The sequence below is a fragment of the Schistocerca serialis genome, chromosome 2 (genome assembly GCF_023864345.2).
Source record: "Schistocerca serialis cubense isolate TAMUIC-IGC-003099 chromosome 2, iqSchSeri2.2, whole genome shotgun sequence".
Classification (NCBI taxonomy): Eukaryota; Metazoa; Arthropoda; class Insecta; order Orthoptera; family Acrididae; genus Schistocerca; species Schistocerca serialis.
The window spans coordinates 165,537,333-165,557,521 of record NC_064639.1 but is presented as its reverse complement, the minus strand read 5'-3'; the positions used below and the strand labels follow the sequence as shown (position 1 = coordinate 165,557,521).

The 20,189-nt window shown below is 41.5% G+C and overlaps 1 protein-coding gene across 1 annotated transcript in view; it reads left to right on the top strand.

Annotated features, from left to right (window-relative positions):
- Nucleotides 1-20,189, top strand: part of LOC126456873 (dynein axonemal heavy chain 7-like) — a 783,013-nt gene that overhangs the window by 552,341 nt on the left and 210,483 nt on the right. Inside the window, 2 exon segments of the mRNA XM_050092694.1 lie at nt 2,773-2,951; nt 3,030-3,221. Of these exon segments, the coding sequence (XP_049948651.1) occupies nt 2,773-2,951; nt 3,030-3,221 (371 nt within the window).

Below are 20,189 nucleotides of genomic sequence, written 5' to 3'. Positions count from 1 at the left end.
TTTTGCCCAGTCCAGACAAGTGCAAAGGGCAGGTATGCTAGTCACTAGGAGCTCCAGTGCTAGGTGGGTAGTGGAGCCCCTCAATGAAATAGCAGGCAGGGTGGGAAGGAATATCAGTGTGTACTTGGTTTGTTGGGGGAGGGGCTCTCATCCGAGTTGTGGAGGAGGCTCTGCTGGCAGCTGTCAAGCATACTGGGGGCAATTGGCTGGAAATATTCATGCAGGTCAGCATGAATAACACATATTGCTTGTTGGACTCTGAGGCCATCCACAGTTCTTTTCAGCATATGGATGATGTGGTGAAGGCAACTAGCATTACACGTGGGGCACAGGCTAAGCTCACTATTTGTAGCATTTTACCCAAGGTTGATCATTATCCTTGGGTTCAGAGCAGAGTGTAAGATATAAACCAGATGCTCAGCCAATTCTCAACCTCCACTGTTGGATGGACAACTGTAGGGCTCTCTTTAATAGGTCAGTGGTGCATTACATACAGGAAATAGCAACCTGTATAGTGTATTACATGTAGAGTGCAAATTATTATTTTTTTCTTTTTCAAAGGACAGCGGACCCTCTCCCCTTGGGATTGGAGGCAAAATCAATGATACATTAGCCAGAATGTTCCCAGAGAATGCTCATCCTTGCATATCAGATATAGAATAGCTTAATATGATATTAGTAAATTGCAGGAGCATCCAAGGAAACTTCCCAGAATCAGAGTTGTTTATTGAAGATTATGACACACATATAGTATTAGGAACAAAGAGTTGCTTGAAACCGGAGGTGAATAACTTAACCTACATCCACATCTGTACTCTGCAAGTCACTGTGAAGTGCATGGCAAAGCATATATCCCATTATACCAGTTGTTAGGGTTTCTTCCCATTCCATTCAAATATGGAACAGGGGAAGAATAATTGTTTAAATGTCTCAGTGCATGCTGCAATTAATCTAATCTTGTCCTTACAATCCCTATGTCAGAAATATATGGGGGGTTGTAGTATATTCCTAGAGTCATCAATTAAAGCCAGTTTTTGAAACTATGTAAGTAGGCTTTCTCAGGATAGTTTATACCTCTCTTCAAGGGTCTGCCAGTTCAGTTTTCTCAGCATCTCTGAAACACCCTCACATGATTGAAACAAACCTGTGACAATTCATGCTGCCCATTTCTGTATAATTCCAATATTCTCTATTAGTCACATTTGGTGCAGGTCCCAGAGACTTGAGCAAGTTTCTAGAATGGGTCGCATGAGTGGTTTGTAAGCAATCTCCTTTGTAGACTGATTGAATTGCCCAGTATTCTACCAATAAACTGGAATCTGCCACCTGCTTTACCCATGTCTGAACCCATAAGATCATTCCATTTCGTATCCCTACAAAGTGTTACATCCAGGTGTTTATATGAGCTGTCTGATTCCAACTGTTACTTGTTGATTTTCTAGTCATACAATACTACATTTTTTTGTTTTGTGAAGTGCGAGGTTTTACATTTATCTTTGTGCCACTTAAAGTCTGTGGTTACTATTAATATTGTCTACAAAGGCATTAATATACAACATCAAGAGCAAGGATTCCAGCTCACTTCTGTGGAACACACCCAAACTTATTGCTACATCTGACAGTAACTCTCCATTCAGTATAACTTGCTTCACCCTTTCTACCAAGAAATCCTCAATCCAGTCACAGATTTCACTTGATACACCTCAATGATTATACCTTTCACAATAAGCTATGCTTGTGCTATGCTGTGTGTTACTGAGTCAGTTGCGTTTTGGAAATCAAGAAATACTGCATATACTAGACAGCTTTGATCCAAAGCTTTCAGTATGTCATGTAAGAAAAGTGGTAGTTGGGTATCACATTATCGATGTTTTCAGAATCCATGCTGGTTGGCTTGGAGATCATTCTGTTTGAGATACCTTATTATGTTTGAGCTCAGAATACATACTAAGACTCTACAACAAATTGATGTCAAGGATATTGGACACATTTTTTTTCCTTTTTTTTTTTTCAAGTGATATACAATAGCTTGTAATTACAAGGGGGGCTAACTCAGCCACATGTTCTGTAAAGAATGTAATAGGGATTCCATTGAGCTCTGGAGCTTTGTTCAAGTTTAACAACTTCAGCTGTTTCCCAATACAACTTACACTAACACTTATTTCACTTATCTTTTCAGTGGTACGAGGATTAAATTGGGGTAGTTCTCCTAGGTTTTCCTCTCTAAAGAAACATTTGTAAATGGAGTTACATCTTTCCACTTTTGCTTCCCTGACCTAAATTTCAGTTCATGTCTCATTTGTGAGGAGTAGACACTAACTTTGATGCCTTTTACATATGACCAAAATTTCTTCAGGTTTTGTGAAAGATCATTTCCAGCATTCAACAATGGTAGTCATTGAAGGTTTCACACATTGCTCTCTTGACAACTAAATGTGTTTCATTCAGCATCTCTCTAGCTACAGTCCTATGCTTTGTTTTACATCTATTAGGCAGTAGTTTCTGCTTCTTTAAAATTTCTCTATTCCGAAGTTATACCATGGAGGGTACCTATAATTATGAACTATTACACTGGCATTTTGATGAGAGCATACTGTTTATGCTTCTAAGTTGTAACTGAATTGACTTAATACCAAATAATAATCAGATCTCAGTGTTTCATTGTTATGTTTTGAAGATTGTGTCGCTAACATTTTAATTGTGCTACTTCATATATTTATGAGGTAAAAAAAATATTTTTGCAAATGGAAATTGGTTTTCCTTTTGTTACAGTTGACTTAGATAACATAAATCCAATGTACCAGTATTCTCTGATATGGTTTGTCAATTTGTTCAAAGTAGCAATTGATAACACAGAAAAAGAGTTTGAAATAGAAAAATGGCTTGCGTCACTCACTAGAAATTTTACATATTCACTGTATGTTAATATATGCCGCAGTCTCTTTGAGAAGGTATGTTACTGATTTGTATTTATTTGAGTTAACAGCAACAAACATGGACTACTTTTAAAAATAAGATTTGTGTTCCAGGACAAACTGCTATTCTCACTCTTATTAACTGTGAATTTGCTTCGAAACAAAAATGAGTTGGACAATGCAGAATGGATGTTTTTTCTCACTGGTGGTGTGGGATTGGACAACCCCTATCCAAATCCTGCTAAGTGGCTTCCACAGAAATCATGGGATGAGCTGTGTAGACTTAATGATCTCCCAAACTTTAAGGTCAGTCACAGAACTTAAAGTATTTTTATTATATAAAATAATGGAAAGTCCAGTTTGAATATCAACAACTGTTATGACAAGCAATCAAACCTCAAGCACTGCTATCTCAAACTGTTCTGGCCAGAATGCACCTGTCTCAGTTCTAACAGCAGCAGCAATCTGGAGCTGGGCAGACGATGGGGAGGGATAGCAGGGTACCGGTGGGGAAAAGGAGTCACTACTACTTGGCAGAGTGTGCAGTGACTGGGTGGTGACAGGAGAAGGCTGCCAGGTGCAACATCAGGAGTCTGTATGGGAATGGGGCGGGGGGAATGGGAATGGGGGGGGGGGACAAGAAGCAGAGCAGAGAAAAAGACTTGTGGTACATGTGTTTTTACAGAAAGTTGCACACAATGAAGATGTTGGGATGTGAATTTGAAGGAGGTGATTGGACAGAGGGGGATAGAAACTGTTGGGTGGAGGGTGTGGGTACAGCAGGTTACCGTAAATTGAGGTCAGGTTGATTTCATGAGCATAGAGTATGCTGTAAGGATAACTGCTATTTGTGCAGTTCACAAAAACTGGTGGTGGAGGGGAGGCTCCAGATGGCCTGGGTTATCAAGCAGCGATGGAAATTAAGGGTGTTGTGTTCAGCTGCATGTTGTGTGATGAGGCGGTGCATTTTGCTTTGGCCCAGTCATACCCATATAAAAAGCTGTGCAATAATTGCAACAGAGCTGATATATGACATGGCTGCTTTCACAGACAGCCCAGCCTCTAATGGAGTGGGATAAGCCTGTGGCAGGGCTGAAATAGGAAGTGTTAGGAGGGTGGATTAAGCAGGTTTTGTACAGGGGTCTTCCACAGGGATATGATCCCTCTGGCAAGCAGTTGCGATGTGGAGTAATATGGGGATGTTGTGGAAGTTTGATGGAACCCTACTTTAGAAGTGGTGGGAAGGATCTTGGGTAGGATTTTCCACATTTCAGGGCATGGTGATAGATAATTAAAGCTCTGATGAAGAATGTGGTTCAGTTGTTCCAGTCTGGGATGGTATTGAGTGATGAGGAGGGACTCCTTTGTTGATAGTTCTTATATGTCTACACCCACATCTACATCTATACTCTGCAAACCACTACGTGGAGTATGGCATAGAGTAGGTCCCATTGTGCCAGTTGTTAGGGATTCTTCCTGTTCCACTCATATATGGAGCATGTGAAGAATGATTGTTTGAATGCCTATGTGCATGCAGTAATTATTCTATTCTTACCCTCACCATCCCTTTGTGAGTTATACATAGGAGGTTGTCATATATTTCTAGAGTACTCATTTAAAGCCAGTTCTTGAAAAATTGTTAACAGACTTTCTCCAGATAGTTTATGTCTATCTTCAAGAGTCTTCCAGCTCATTTCCTTCAGCATGTCTGTGACTCTCCCATGGATTAAACAACCTGTGACCATTCATGCTGTTCTTCACTGTATATGTTCAATATCCCCTGTTGTTCCTATCTGGTACAGGTCCCAGACACTTGAGCAGTATTCAAGAATGGTCACACAAGTGATTTGTAAGCAGTCTCCTTTGTAGATGGAGTGCACTTGCTGAGTATTCTACCAATAAACCAAAGTCTGCCATCAGCTTTACCCATGCTTGATCCTATGTGATCGTTGCATTTCATATCCCTACAAAGTGTTACACCCAGGTATTTGTATAAGTTGGCCAATTCCAACAGTGAGTCATTAATATTGTAGTCTTACAATAATACATTTTTTTCATTTTGTTAACTGCAAAATTTTACATTTCTGAAAATTTAAGAGCAAGTTGCTAATCTCCACACAACTTTGAAATCTTTTCAAGATCTGACTGAATATTTATGCTGTTTCATTCAGGTGGCACTTTAGTATAGATAACTGCATCATCTGCAAAAAACATGATTCTACTATTGATATTTTCTGTAAGAGCATTAAAACACAACATGAAGAGCAAGGGTCCCACCACACTTCCCTCGGCCACATCCAAAGTTACTTCTATATCTGATAATGACTCTCCATCCAAGAAAACATACTGCTTCCTCCATACCAAAGTTCATTTGATACCACTTACCATATTTTTGACAATAAGCATAGGTGTGGTACTGAGTCAAATACTTTTTGGAAATCAAGAAATACTGCATTTATCTGATTACCTTGATCCAATGCTGTCAGTATGTTATGTAAAAAAAGTGCAAGTTGGGTTTCACATGATCGGTGTTTTTGAAATCCATGCTGGTTGGCATTGAGGGAGTCATTCCATTCAAGCTACCTCATTATGTTTGAGCTCAGAATATGTTCTTAGATTCCACAACAAATCAATGTCAAGGACTGTAGTTTTGTAGATAACTTTTATTACCCTTCTTGTAGATGGACATGACCTGTGCCTTTTACAAGAACTGAGCATAGTCTTTTGTTTGAGGGATCTACAATAGATTATAGTTAGAAGAGGAGTTAACTCAGCTGAAAATTCAGTATAGAATGTGACAGGGATCCCATCAGACCCTGGGGCTGTGTTCAGTTTTAACGATTTCAGCTGTTTCTAACACCACTGACACTAATACTTATTTCGTTCATCTTTTCAGGAGTATGAGGATTAAATTGGTGCAATTCTCCTGGTTTACCTTTGTAAAAACATTTGAATATGATGTTAAGCATTTCAGCTGTTGCTTTGCTACCCTCAATTTTAGTTACTGTCTCATTCGCTAGGGACTAGACACTACATTTGGTGCCACTAACAGCCTTTACATACAACCATAATTTCTTTGTTTTCTATGAAAGATTACTTGACAATATTCTGCTACAGTAGCCATATTGCATTACTCTCATTACAGCCAAATGTGTTTCATTCAGCATCTCTGTATCAATAGCTCTACACTTTGTTTTACACCTGTTATGCAGTAATCTGTTTTGTTTAGAAGATTCTTTATAGTAACTGTGTACCACAAAGTTTCTTGTACCACAAAGTTTCTCTCTCATTATGAAGTGTTTTACTGGGTACTTATCTATCCAGTGCATGATTAACTATTCTTTTAAACTTGAGCTCCACTACATGCTCCTGCCCTTTGCTGAAGATTTCAAGTTCCTGATTGAGATATGACACTACCAATTTTTTTATCATGTTTACTGAACATATATATCTTTCTGCTTGTTTTAGTTGTCATTTGTACTTTGTGAATCGTTGTTGCCACAACTGCACCTTGGTTACTGATACCAGTTTTTATGTGGACATCTTTTAAGATGTCCATTATATTTCCATCATGGGTGGGGATGGATTGTGGGTGTGTGGGGATTTGGCATGGGAAATCTATTTGTTTATTGGATCTGGGCGATAATACCTGTCTGAAAAATCCTTTTTGAAACCTTCAGCTTACTGTTCAAGGGAGTATTTGCCACTGCAGATATGACATCACTGGGTGATGAGACCATACGGGAGGGATTTTTTGGTGTTGAAGGGATGCTAGGTGTAGAAATACAGGTACTATTGGTGGTTGCTGTGTTTAATGTGGACAGAGGTGTGGATGGAGCCACCAGAGTGGAGGAGATCAACTTCCAGGAAGGTGGCACATCAGGCTGAGAAGGACCATGTGAAGCAGATGGCAGAGAATGTTTTGAGGCTGCGATGGAATAATGATAAGGTGTCTTGGCCCAGGGACAAGATCATGAAGATATCAATGAACATGAACCAGACTAGGGGTTTGGGATTTTTGGAGGCTAGGAATGTTTCCTCTAGATGGCCTATAAATGGGTTAGCACAGGAGGGTGCCAAATGGTTGGCTGTAGCTGTGCCACAGGTTTGTTTGCATACCTTCCCTTCACAGCAAAAGTAGTTGTGTGTTAGCATGAAGTTAGTAAGGTATATAAAGAATGAGGTTGTGAGTTTGGAGTCTGAAGGATGTTGGGAGTGGTAGTGTTTAATGGCTGCAAGACTGTGGGCATGAGGGATGTTGGTCTATAGGGAAGTGGTGTCAAGAGTGACTAGTAGGGATCCAGGAAGTAAAGGGGTGGGGATGTTGGAGAGTCAGTGAACGATATGATTGGTATCTTTGACATGGGATGCTGGATTTCTGGCAGTTGATGGGAGGTGTTGGTCACAGAGGGTTGAAATTCCTGCAGTGTGAGCACAATAACAAGCTATAAGGGGGCATCCAGGATTATTGGGTTGTGGATTTTGGGAAGCATGTAGAAGTTGGGTGTGCGGGTTGTCTTGGGGATGAGGAGAGAGGTTCTTGGAAGAGTGTAAGGCAGGGATTGTAGGATGTGTTGGACTTCTGGTGTGGTTGAGTTTGTAGCTGGAGGAATCAGACAATTGCAACAGGTTTTCTATCAGGTAGTGATTGCAATTCACCACAGTGATGGTGGAACTTTTTGTCTCCAAGTATGATGATTTGGTTGGTATCTGTTTTGTGGCTGTGTATGGCTGTCATTTCTTCTGATGAAAGATTAGTGTTCTTAGGAAGGGACTTGGGGAAGAATGGTGAGGCCAAGTTGAAGGCAAGGAATTTCTGGAAGGTGACCAGGCAGGGGTGATTAAGTGTTAAGTGCGGGGGGGGGATCACGGAGTGGATGGTGGTATGAACTGTGAAAGGCAGGGTTCAATTTTGGGCTCAGGTTGGTGGCAAATAAATGTTTTTATTGTAGGAATTAGGAGAGGAGAGTAGATATTTGACAGGTATAATATGGTTAAGTGGTTAAAAATTTGGTTGGGGTAGGCTGTAGATGAGGTCTTTGCAGAGGACTGAAACTTCTTTGGGGCAGAGGCCCTCGACAACATCCTAGTGCATTCCAATACCACTCACAGTCCAAACACCTTGCCACAGAAATCATATCCTCAGGTGCAAGACCTGCCCAACACCCCCTACCACTTTCTATTTCAGTCCTGTCAAAGGATTTTCCTACACCATCAGAGGCTGGACCACCTGTGGAAGCAGGCATTTCATATACCAGTTCTGCTGCAATCATTGCATAGATTTTTATATTGGTGTGACTGCTAACCAGCTGTCCGCCAGGATGAATGGGCACTGCCAGTTGTGGCCGTGAGCAAAGTGGACCACTCTGCTGCACACCATGCAGCTGAACGCAACATTTCAATTGTTGCTTCACAACCTGGGCTATCTGGATCCTCCCCTACAACTTTTTCTGAACTGTGCATGTTACACACTCTGCCAAGCAGTGCTGACATCCCCCCCCACCACCACACCTGTAGCCTAGTACCATACTATCCCACCCCCTTCCCTGCCCCAATGTAGGTTGCGCAGCATGTGTTGAACCTGACACTGCTGCATTCTGGATGAAGTGGCCAGAGATCGCAGGCATATGTGCATGAGGCTTGCTTGCTTGAGTGACTGTGTGTGTTTGTTTTTCTTCCTGAAAAAGGCTTTGGGCAAAAGCTCAATTTGTAACTGTCTTTTTGTTGTGCCTGTTTGCTGCTCCTTGTAACATCTTTAAGGCAAGTAGCAATGGCGTAATCTTGTTGCTTATTTGTAGGTTTTTTTCCTGTTCCAGTTGCGTATGGTTCGCGGGAAGAACGACTGCCGTGCGCATTCTAATATCTCTAATTTAACATTCGTGATCTCCTCGGGAGGTATAAGTAGGGGGAAGCAATATATTCGATACCTCGTCCAGAAATGCACCCTCTCAAAACCTGGACAGCAAGCTACACTGCAATGCAGAGAGCCTCTCTTGCAAAGTCTGCCACTTGAGTTTGCTAAACATCTCCGTAACACTATCACGCTTACCAAATAACCCTGTGATGAAACGCGCCACTCTTCTTTCGATCTACTCTATCTCCTCTGTCAAACCGATCTGCTACGGATCCCACACTGATGAGTAATATTCAAGTATAGGTCGAACGAGTGTTTTGTAAGCCACCTCCTTTGTTGATGGACTAAATTTTCTAAGGGCTCTCCCAATGAATCTCAACGTGGTACCTGCCTTACCAACAATTAATTTTATATGATCATTCTACTTCAAATTATTCTGCATCCATACTCCCAGATATTTTACAGAAGTAACTGCTACCAGTGTTTGTCCCGCTATCATATACTCATACAATAAAGGATCCTTCTTTCTATATATTCGCAATACATTACATTTCTCTATGTTAAGGGTCAGTTGCCACTCCCTGCATCAAGTGCCTATCCACTGCAGATCTTCCTGCATTTTGCTACAATTTTCTAATTCTGCAACTTCTCTGTATACTACAGCATCATCCTCGAAAAGCCGCATGGAACTTCCGACACTACCTACTATCTAGCCACATTAAAGACTTTCTCTCCTCACTTGTAGCAACAAATACAACTTCATTGCTAACCCTGCAACATATTTTTGAAGTTTATTTTTCTGCATTACTGGTATGCCACAAAATGTCATTAAACCTCCTGTTGTTGAATGTCTAGTCAAGTTTTCATCTGCCTGATCAGCATAGCTATAAGCTTCTAGAGCAAAACATATTATTTTGATAAACTGAATTCCATCATCAGCTGTACCTTTCAGATACCAAAGAATGTGTTTAATCAATTTAAGATGAATCTGAGTAGGTGAGTCTTGTAGCTTTGAATCAACATTGACAGTGTAAGCTAGATATGGACATGGTTCCATCGTTAAATATGTGTTACTGCACATAATTTCTTGGTTACTGTCTGTATCAGTATCTGACAGTGAATTGCCAGGTATCTGTGCTGGTTCAGCTGGTAATTATATTGTATTTGCATTCATCATGCCATACCTTGCCAGCACTCTTTGCATATGCAGTCTGATTAATCTTCACACAGATTTCAAATCTTAGGATTTGAAGGCCAAGATACACTTTACTTATCACAATATCAAACTCTTCTTGTAATTGTTTTGTGTAGCTATAAAAAGTCACCAGATCCCGTTATCAGGCTATCCACATGCAATAAAATGATTAAATTCTCATCAAAATAATGCATGGGAAACCTCTACTCTCCCTAAACTTGGCTTCTTAAGATTTTCTTTCAAACACTTGTGGCATTCCTTTCCAAAGTCCTCATATCAGCCTCTGCAAATTGTCCTGTAGATCTGCTACCTGCCTCTTAGTCTGAATCTGACTCGTGTCTTGTGCCAACAATATCATCTGACTTTGCACGACTGCTTGTGTATTTTTATGTTTTTGCTGGCTCACCATTTTGTGGGCCTCCTGTGTATTTGTTACAAAACTAACTAGACCACAGGACATCAAGATGCCACACAAAAAAGGCTTTATTCCTTTATTGACATAGTTTCATGAACTGTTAAAAGGATCAATTACAAAGAGTAATAATCATTCAAGGAGTAAACAAAGAAGATAAAAAAATGTACTGTGTGCAATTTAGTCTGCCAGTGGCACTGCCCAGTCAGCCCCCTGCAGTAGAGCAGAGCTCCTGGGATGTATGGATACTTTATTTTTCCGGCCTGTTCTGGTGTGGGTTATACACGTTTCTGGCTTCTCCTTTGGTGTTGTCTGATATGTTGATGGCAATGTGATTCCTGCTTGTGCTGTATCCTCTTTGGTCCATTCCACCATGGTGGGTGTGAATTTGTTCTGCTGCTCATGCACAATTACATCATCTGCCAACAGCATCAACATGAGCTGTACCCATTCCAGTGGCCAGGATGATTGTGCACTTGGCGCAGTGGTGGCGCCATGTGTGGGGACTCATTGGACCAGTGGCAGTAAGAGAGAGGGGGACTGACAACAGGGGAATGTCTGCCCTGTGCTCCAATGATTGGGAGGCATCAGGTAGCCACTGTAAGACACCAGTTTAGGGTCCAGGATGGGCAGCAGCTCTGTCTCAACATCTTGAACACCCACCAGCGCATCAGGGGAAGGAACCTCCATAGCACCCAGCCCCTGGGATGGGGTGGCACTTGCAGGAGGCCCTCCAAGAGTGTCCACTGCAGCTGTGGTGGGTCTTTGTTCCACTAAGGGCTTAATTAATTCTGATATCAGGAGAGTGGCACTCTTCCAGCATCATTGAAAATCTCCACTGGGCTCTGGCTGTGGAGTGGGATAATCCTGCAGATGCTAAGGAACAGAGGTAATACCATATCGGCAGCGGTTCTGTCAAGCAGTTTGCCAATTGTGTCTTAAATGTTCCCAGCATATGTTCAACCTAGCTATTTGATTTGGGGTGAATTGGTTTGGACATGAGGTGAGTAATAATGTTCTGGAGGCAGAAATCTCAGAACAATGCGTAGGCAAACTGTGGGCCATTATCGAAGATGATGATCTTTGGGAATCCTTTGATCGCTTTAGGGTTGACACAATTGCTTCTGCTGAGGTGGAGTGCTTGCGCATGATACATGGCTAATTTGACAGTGCATCCAACATTACTAACCACCTGGAATGACTAATAGGAGCCGCAAAATTGATGTGGATGCTGACCCATGGCTGATCTGGGAGGGGGCCTCAGAGCAAAAGCTTGTGAGGAGGGCCATTTGTTTCCTGATGCTCAGCACACTGTTTGCATCCATGGAGAAGCTTCTCTATTGCTGGAGCAATGTGAGGCCAGTAGACAAAATGCTTTTCTACGATTTTCATGCATATTATTCCCCACTGGCCATGGTGAAGAAGCACAAGAATCCGGGACCACAGGGCTGGTGGGCTGACAGCACAGGCTTTGCCCAAATCTATGCTAAGGAGGAGTATTCCAACATTCACTGCCAGCCAATTAAGAGCAAGGAAAAAATTGTGGAGCAGGCCCAACTCCTTAGCAGGCAGCCAACTGGGCCAAACTTTCAACACAAAATGAGACACCCAACAGAGCACTGGTTCTTGCAGAGTGGCTTTCTCTTTGCATGTAATGCCTCCTGCACATGATCATCAATTTGATAACACAGCTTTTGCTTTACTGAATTCTGTCAGGACCAATAGGTAGGCACGACAGCATGTCTGTATTGGCATGATGAGCAGTGGGACAAGAATGAATCTCATATTGATAAGCACTCAGAAATAAAGCCCACTGCTGAAGTCTCTATGCAGTCCTGTCAGGAAGCTGAGAATAGGAGCTAAAAAGTGCCACAAGTGGTTTATGGTCATTGATGAGACGGAATTTGTTTCCATAAAGGAAAACATGTAACTTGCGTACTGTGTAGATGATCATCAGCACTTTCTTTTCTATTTCCAAATAACTGCATTGAGTAGGTGACAATGTCTTTGAGGCATATGCCATAGGTTGTTCCGATCCATCAGCTTACTTGTGAGACAAAACTGCTCCAAGATCATAATAGGACATGTCTGTAGCAAGAACCAGCTGTTTACCTAGTGTAAAGGTAAGGTGTGGTCATTGGTTTGAGGGCAACATGCACCTCAAAATCCTTTGCTGCCCCCAAACCTTGTAAAACAGGGGACCAGTCTCATGGTAGAGGTCACCCAGTTCCTAGAACAGAGTAGAGTCAGAAACAAGGTATACCATATCTTGAGACTGATGGCCTTTGTAGTCTGGTCCCTTAAATCCCCCCCCCCCCCCCCCCCCCCCACACACACACACATCTTGAATTTGAAACTCAAAGACCTTGAATGTATCAACACCAAAAATGATCCCTGACCTCGCATTGTCTAGTGCTAAAAGTTGATCACCCCTGTGGTGAGTTGATACTCATTGTCAATTGTGAACTCTCCTTGAACAGGAATGGGCTGGTTCCCATAACAGACCAAATGGTTATTTGTGGAGAAGAGAGCAGGTTGACCCAGATGAACATATATTTTCAGTTTCATGAGGGACACAGAAGGTCTGGTGTTGACCTGGAAAAGGAACGGTTGTTTCTGAGTCAATGAAGGAATGTAAACCTTGCTGGGTACGTTGAGCTTGCAGCCATAACTGATGTAACACTATGCACTTCTGTGAACACCACAGCCTCATCTGAGGCCCAGCTGTGCAGGGAGCTATGAGAGACCATGCCCACATGCCCTTGTTAACTGCAAGTGGCACACATGATGCTCCTACGTGGCAGCAGTGCTGGGAGTGTACACAATGTCAGGACATGATGAGAAACTGGAGTGGAAAATAGCAACATACAATTGCAACTCAAATTAATTTGAGGAAGGAATCAAGGACATCAGAGGATGCCACTAATGTTGTGCCAGTGAGTGCAATGACAACGTCCATGACATCCTCAGGCTGTTCATATACAGCTTGTGGCATTTTGAAAGCCTTAGCAATAGCCAAAACCTCCTCAGCCATTGGATCTTTTAAGTTTAACACCTTCTGACAGACTCTCTGTCCAGGGCTGAATAAATGGTGACATTGTGAATCAGACAATTGGCATAGAAGTGTTAGCAGTGAGTACACACAAATTTGCACTTCCTGCTTACCCCACGGAGGTCGGCTGCCTGTGCTTGATGGGACTGGCCTGGTTTCTTTAGCTGATGGTGGAACTCCATGTGGGAAACCACCATGTGAGTTTGTTTACGGTAATAAGCACTAAGTGTTACACATTTCAGAAAATGACCTTGGTGATGCATCTTTCAGTAGGGCAAGTTTTCAAAGCAAATGGAATGTTTCAGTCACAATCTATGACAAGAAAAAGCTTTCTGCTGTGATGGATTGTCTAGCTGAAATGCTTTTAAATGGTGCTGTAGATGTTTCATGTCTGTGTTCCAGTCTTCCTTTGCTTCTTAGAATGGTAGAAAAGCTGAGAGAGGGGGAAGGGGGGATTTGAAGGGTGTGTAGGCAGCAGAGGCTCGGGAGCTGGTAATCCAAGCGAATTTGTAAATAATTGACAAACCAAGTCTACCTACTGCTGCTGTTGCTCAGGCTGTTGCTGCTCTTATTGTAGCAGCTGAACTAATTCTTGATCCTTTTCACTTGTGAAAGACACATACAGAATGATCTACATCACTGCCAAAACTGCTGAAGCTACAGTCTTTACCGGGAACCCCTACATACACAAAAATTACGTCAGCTATTAACTTCACAGTGAATAATGAGAAGGTTAGAGAAACATTAACATAACATTAACAGTTTAAATACAGATTCTTATCATTCTCAACTGAACGCAAACTGGCAAGGAGCTGGTCTGACTCAAGAATATCTGCATAAAGTAGAGAAGATGTAAGTGGGTAAGACGCCACCTCAATGGCAGTGTCTTGACATATTTGTTGGCCAGGATGCTGGGAGTGGCGTGACTTGTTCATATTTGTCTACCAGGGTTCTAGCTGCAGGCAATGGTGGCATGCTTGATTTGCCCGGCCACCACTGGCAAGGAATACACATGCTGCATCGGCAGATTATGCAGGTGCACCACCACAAAACCAATGTATTGACTCATTTTGCTTTGGTCTGCTGTTGTCTCTCATGCTCTGCCTGGGCATGGTTCTCTTGTTTCCTAATAGCCCCACCACCTGCTTCTGCAATGTGGCAATCAGCTCTTTATGGCAGTGTGTCTGCTTATTCCATCCGATTCATGTCCTTTTAGGATAACTGCAGTCTCTTGGGTAACAATTTCCTTGGTAACTGTTGTTATGCTTACCGTGTGTGCACTATCTGTTGCTGCATAAACTTTGTCTGCTACTGCGATTGCTGAGTAGGCATTGTCCTTTTTGCACATTACCACTGCTGGCTATACTGCCCCCAGTAGTTGAACTATAGAGGTGTGCTGCAGCATTACATCAGGCAATTCTGCCTTTCCTACAGTATTCATAAGTGTGCCAATATTCCGAGGGTGTTCTGTCTCCTATCTGCTCATTCATCAGCACCTGCTGTATTCGTTGGTCTAGTGGTTTGGATAATCTGCTGACTAACATCTTCCTTAGACTGATGTAATGCTGTTCTTGTGGTGGTTTTAGTATTATGTCTGCAATTATAGTGGCCTCCCTAACATCTAATCCAGACACTGCCACTGCAAACTTCATTCACTCATTGGCTATCTCGTTTCATGAAATGCTGGTTCGAGCATTGCAAACCAAAGTTCTGGTTTTTCTGGCGAGAACTGTGATGATTTCTGCACCTTCACCTGTGGTTTTCTGAGCGTTGTAATTCCATCATTGGTAGCTGTAGGTGACCTCACCAATGAATTTTCGTGTTCCTCTACTGCTGATTAGAGTTGTACTATCTGCCTCTGTAAATTGTCCTGTAGATCTGTAAGATCTTGGTTTGACTCTGACTCACATCTTGTGCCAACAATATTGTCTGGCTTTGCAAGTCTGCTTGTGTGTTTTCACATTTTTGTGGGGTGACCACTTTGTAGCACACACTGTGTATTCGCTGTGAAATTATCTACATCACAGGATGTCAAGATGTTACAAAAATCTTTATTTCAATATTAATACAGTATCATGAACTGTCAATAGAACCAGTTACACAGAGTAATAATCAATCAAGGAGTAAACAAATTATCACTTAGTCTGCTCGGGTAGACTAAGTGACAGTGACCAGTCTGCAACTGGTGACTCCTACACATTGCTTTGAAGCAATTTGCACATACCACCTGTATGACCATCATAAGCTTGTGTGTCACATGTAAATTTATTCTCCAGTGTACCATTCATGATTTCCATTTCAACACCAAATTGTTTAATGTTCCAATTTTGTTGAACAACAACACAAAAAAGGGCTCTTATTGTTCCAAACCAAACCACAGGCCTAAAACTTTCAGAAAAATAAGCTCCTGTCCTCTTAACTAAATGATTTTGTAACTTATCTTTCCCTGCAGTGGGCAACGCCATTGGTATTATCCAATTTTCTTGCAAACACCCGTCAATCACAAGGTGTGTGCTATGGTGCCCAACTCCTTCATGCCACATGTAGATAACACCACTGGTTATTTTAGGTTATTTGTCAGAGACAACATACTAATTGCTGTTCTACCTGAAATCAAGAGGGAACTTTATCATTTGGCAGTGAATGTGATTCGGCAGGAAAAGTCTTTTGTCGATATTCTGTGAAAGTGTTTAGCAGACGAAGTCACCTCTGGAAACATCTTGACTTGATTTTGAAACAGAAGGGTAATTTTGAACATTTTAAATTGATGTTTGTAAATTAAACATAAACTTCAGAAGATACTGACATGAAACTTTTTGGGAAGTTGCAAAAGGTGTTGCTGAATATGATAAAGCAGATTATACGAAAGGGGAAAAATTCAAGCAACCATAATGTGAAGAAGATTTTTCATCATGATGAGAATGGAGATATTTTGAAGATGGCAAAACAGATGTAACATGCTTTAAATGCAAAGGTAAAGGTCATCTAGCGATTAAGCAACATTATTGTTGTGAAAATATCAGAAGTAATTCCAGAAAAGACTTTGTTTGAGAAATTTGAGTTCCCTGGAAATGTAGATACAGTAGTGTGTGATAAAGGATATGTTGATAGTGGTCTACACATTGTGTAACAAATAATTGAGATTGGTATATTTCATACCACCCTTTTCATGTTGTTGTTGTGGTCTTCAGTCCTGAGACTGGTTTGATGCAGCTCTCCATGCCACTCCATCCTGTGCAAGCTTCTTCATCTCCCAGTACCTACTGCAGCCTACATCCTTCTGGATCTGCTTAGTGTACTCATCTCTTGGTCTCCCTCTACGATTTTTACCCTCCACGCTGCCCTCCAATGCTAAATTTGTGATCCCTTGATGCTTCAGAACATGTCCTACCAACCGGTCCTTTCTTCTAGTCAAGTTGTGCCACAAACTCCTCTTCTCCCCAATTCTATTCAATACCTCCTCATTAGTTATATGATCTACCCATCTAATCTTCAGCATTCTTCTGTAGCACCACATTTTGAAAGCTTCTATTCTCTTCTTGTCTAAACAATTTATCGTCCACGTTTCACTTCCATACATGGCTACACTCCATACAAATACTTTCAGAAACAGCTTCCTGACACTTAAATCGATACTCAATGTTAACAAATTTCTCTTCTTCAGAAACGCTTTCCTTGCCGTGCCAGTCTACATTTTATATCCTCTCTACTTTGACTATCATCAGTTATTTTGCTCCCCAAATAGAAAAACTCCTTTACTACTTTAAGTGTCTCATTTCCTAATCTAATTCCCTCAGCATCACCCGACTTAATTCGACTACATTCCATTAGCTTGTTTTGCTTTTGTTGATGTTCATCTTATACCCTCCTTACAAGACACTGTCCATTCCGTTCAACTGCTCTTCCAAGTCCTTTGCTGTCTCTGACAGAATTACAATGTCATCGGTGAACCTCAAAGTTTTTATTTCTTCTCCATGGATTTTAATACCTACTCCGAACTTTTCGTTTGTTTCCTTTAGTGCTTGCTCAATATACAGATTGAATAGCATTGGGGAGAGGCTACAACCTTGTCTCACTGCCTTCCCAACCACTGCTTCTCTTTCATGTCCCTTGACTCTTATAACTGCCATCTGCTTTCTGTACAAACTGTAAATAACCTTCCGCTCCCTGTATTTTACCCCTGCCACCTTCAGAATTTGAAAGAGAGTATTCCAGTCAGCATTGTCAAAAGCTTTCTCTAAGTCTACAAATGCTAGAAATGTAGGTTTGCCTTTCCTTAATCTTTCTTCTAAGATAAATCGTATGGTCAGTATTGCCTCATGTGTTCCAATATTTCTAAGGAATCCAAACTGATCTTCCCTGAGGTCGGCTTCTACCAGTTTTTCCATTCTTCTGTAAAGAATTCACGTTAGTATCTTGCAGCTGTGACTTATTAAACTGATAGTTCGGTAATTTTCACATCTGTCAACATCTGCTTTCTTTGGGATTGGAATTACTATATTCTTCTTGAAGTCTGAGGGAATTTCGCCTGTCTGATACATCTTGCTCCCCAGAAAGTAGAGTTTTGTCAGGACTGACTCTCCCAAGGCTGTCAGTAGTTCTAAGGGAATGTTGTCTACTCCCAGGGCCTTGTTTCGACTTAGGTCTTTCAGTGCTCTGTCAAACTCTTCATGCAGTATCATATATCCCATTTCATCTTCATCTACATCCTCTTCCATTTCCATAATACTGTCCTCAAGAACATCGCCCCTGTATAGATCCCTCTATACACCTTCCACCTTTCTGCTTTCCCTTCTTTGCTTAGAACTGGGTTTCCATCTGAGCTCTTGATACTCATGCAAGTGGTTCTCTTTTCTCCGAAGGTCTCTCTAATTTTCCTGTAGGCAGTATCTATCTTACCCCTAATGAGATAAGCCTCTACATCCTTACATTTGTCCTGTAGCCATCCCTGCTTAGCCATTTTGCACTTCCTGTCGATCTCATTTTTGAGACGTTTGTATTCCCTTTTTGCCTGCTTCATCTACTGCATTTTTGTATTTTCTCCTTTCGTCAATTAAATTCAGTATCTCTTCTGTTACCCAAGGATTTCTACTAGCTCTCGTCTTTTTACCTACTTGATCCTCCGATGCCTTCACTATTTCATCCCTCAAAGCTACCCATTCTTCTTCTACTGTACTTCTTTCCCCCATTCCTGTCAATTGTTCCCTTATGCTCTCCCTAAAACTCTGTACAACCTCTGGTTCTTTCAGTTTATCCAGGTCCCATCTCCTTATATTCCCACCTTTTCGCAGTTTCTTCAGTTTTAATCTACAGTTCATAACCAATAGATTGTGGTCAGAGTCCACATCTGCCCCTGGAAATGCCTTACAATTTGAAACCCGGTTCCCAAATCTCTGTCTTACCATTATATAATCTATCTGATACCTTCTAGTATCTCCAGGGTTCTTCCATGTACACAACCTTTTTTTCGTGATTCTTGAACCAAGTGTTAGCTATGATTAAGTTATGCTCTGTGCAAAATTCTACCAGGAAGCTTCCTCTTTCATTTCTTAGCCCCAATCTATATTTACGTACTACATTTCCTTCTCGTTCTTTTCCTACTCTCAAATTCCAGTCACCCATTACTATTAAATTTTTGTCTCCCTTCACTACCTGAATAATTTCTTTTATCTAATCATACATTTCATCAATTTCTTCATCATCTGCAGAGCTGGTTGGTATATAAACTTGTACTACTGTAGTAGGCGTGGGCTTCGTGTCTATCTTGGCTACAATAATGCGTTCACTATGCTGTTTGTAGTAGCTTACCCGCACTCCTATTTTCCTATTCAATATTAAAGCTACTCCTGCATTACCCCTATTTGATTTTGTATTTATAACCCTGTATTCACCTGACCAGAAGTCATTTTTCCCCGGCCACCAAACTTCACTAATTCCCACTATATCTAACTTTAACCTATCCATTTCCGTTTTTAAATTTTCTAACCTACCTGCCCGATTAAGGGATCTGACATTCCATGCTCCGATCCGTAGAACACCAGTTTTCTTTCTCCTGATAATGACGTCCTCCTGAGTAGTCCCCGCCTGGAGATCTGAATGGGGGACCATTTTACCTCCAGAATATCATCATCGTTTAATCATACAATAAAGCTGCATGCCATCAGGAAAAATGATGGCTGTAGTTTCCCCTTGCTTTCAGCCGTTCGCAGTACCACAACAGCAAGGCCATTTTGGTTAGTGTTACAAGGCCGGATCAGTCAATCATCCAGACTGTTGCCCCTGCAACTACTGAAAAGGCTGCTGCCCCTCTTCAGAAACCACATGTTTGTCTGGCCTCTCCACAGTTACCCCTCCATTGTGGTTGCACCTACGGTACGGCTATCTGCATCGTTGAGGCATGCAAGCCTCCCCACCAACAGCAAGGTCCATGGTTCAGGAGGGGGGACCCTTTTCATACACCAACGAAAATGGACAGCATTAAGAAGAATTTTTATTCCCCATGCCTACTTTACTTTTTTAAAATTTTTCACTGTTCAATTTCACCCCATGGGTTGGGGTCACTTTGAACATGGAAACGTTTGCCTATTCTGTGGGCGTCATGTCAACTACTGTTAAATGACACCCCTATCATATGAAACAGCATGATATTTTGTATATAATTATAGTTTTGAAAGTAACTTATTTCGAAAAATTTGAGTATTTTTTATGAGTTTTCTTTATTCACCTGAAACTGTTCATATGATTATGGCTTAGTTTTGCTA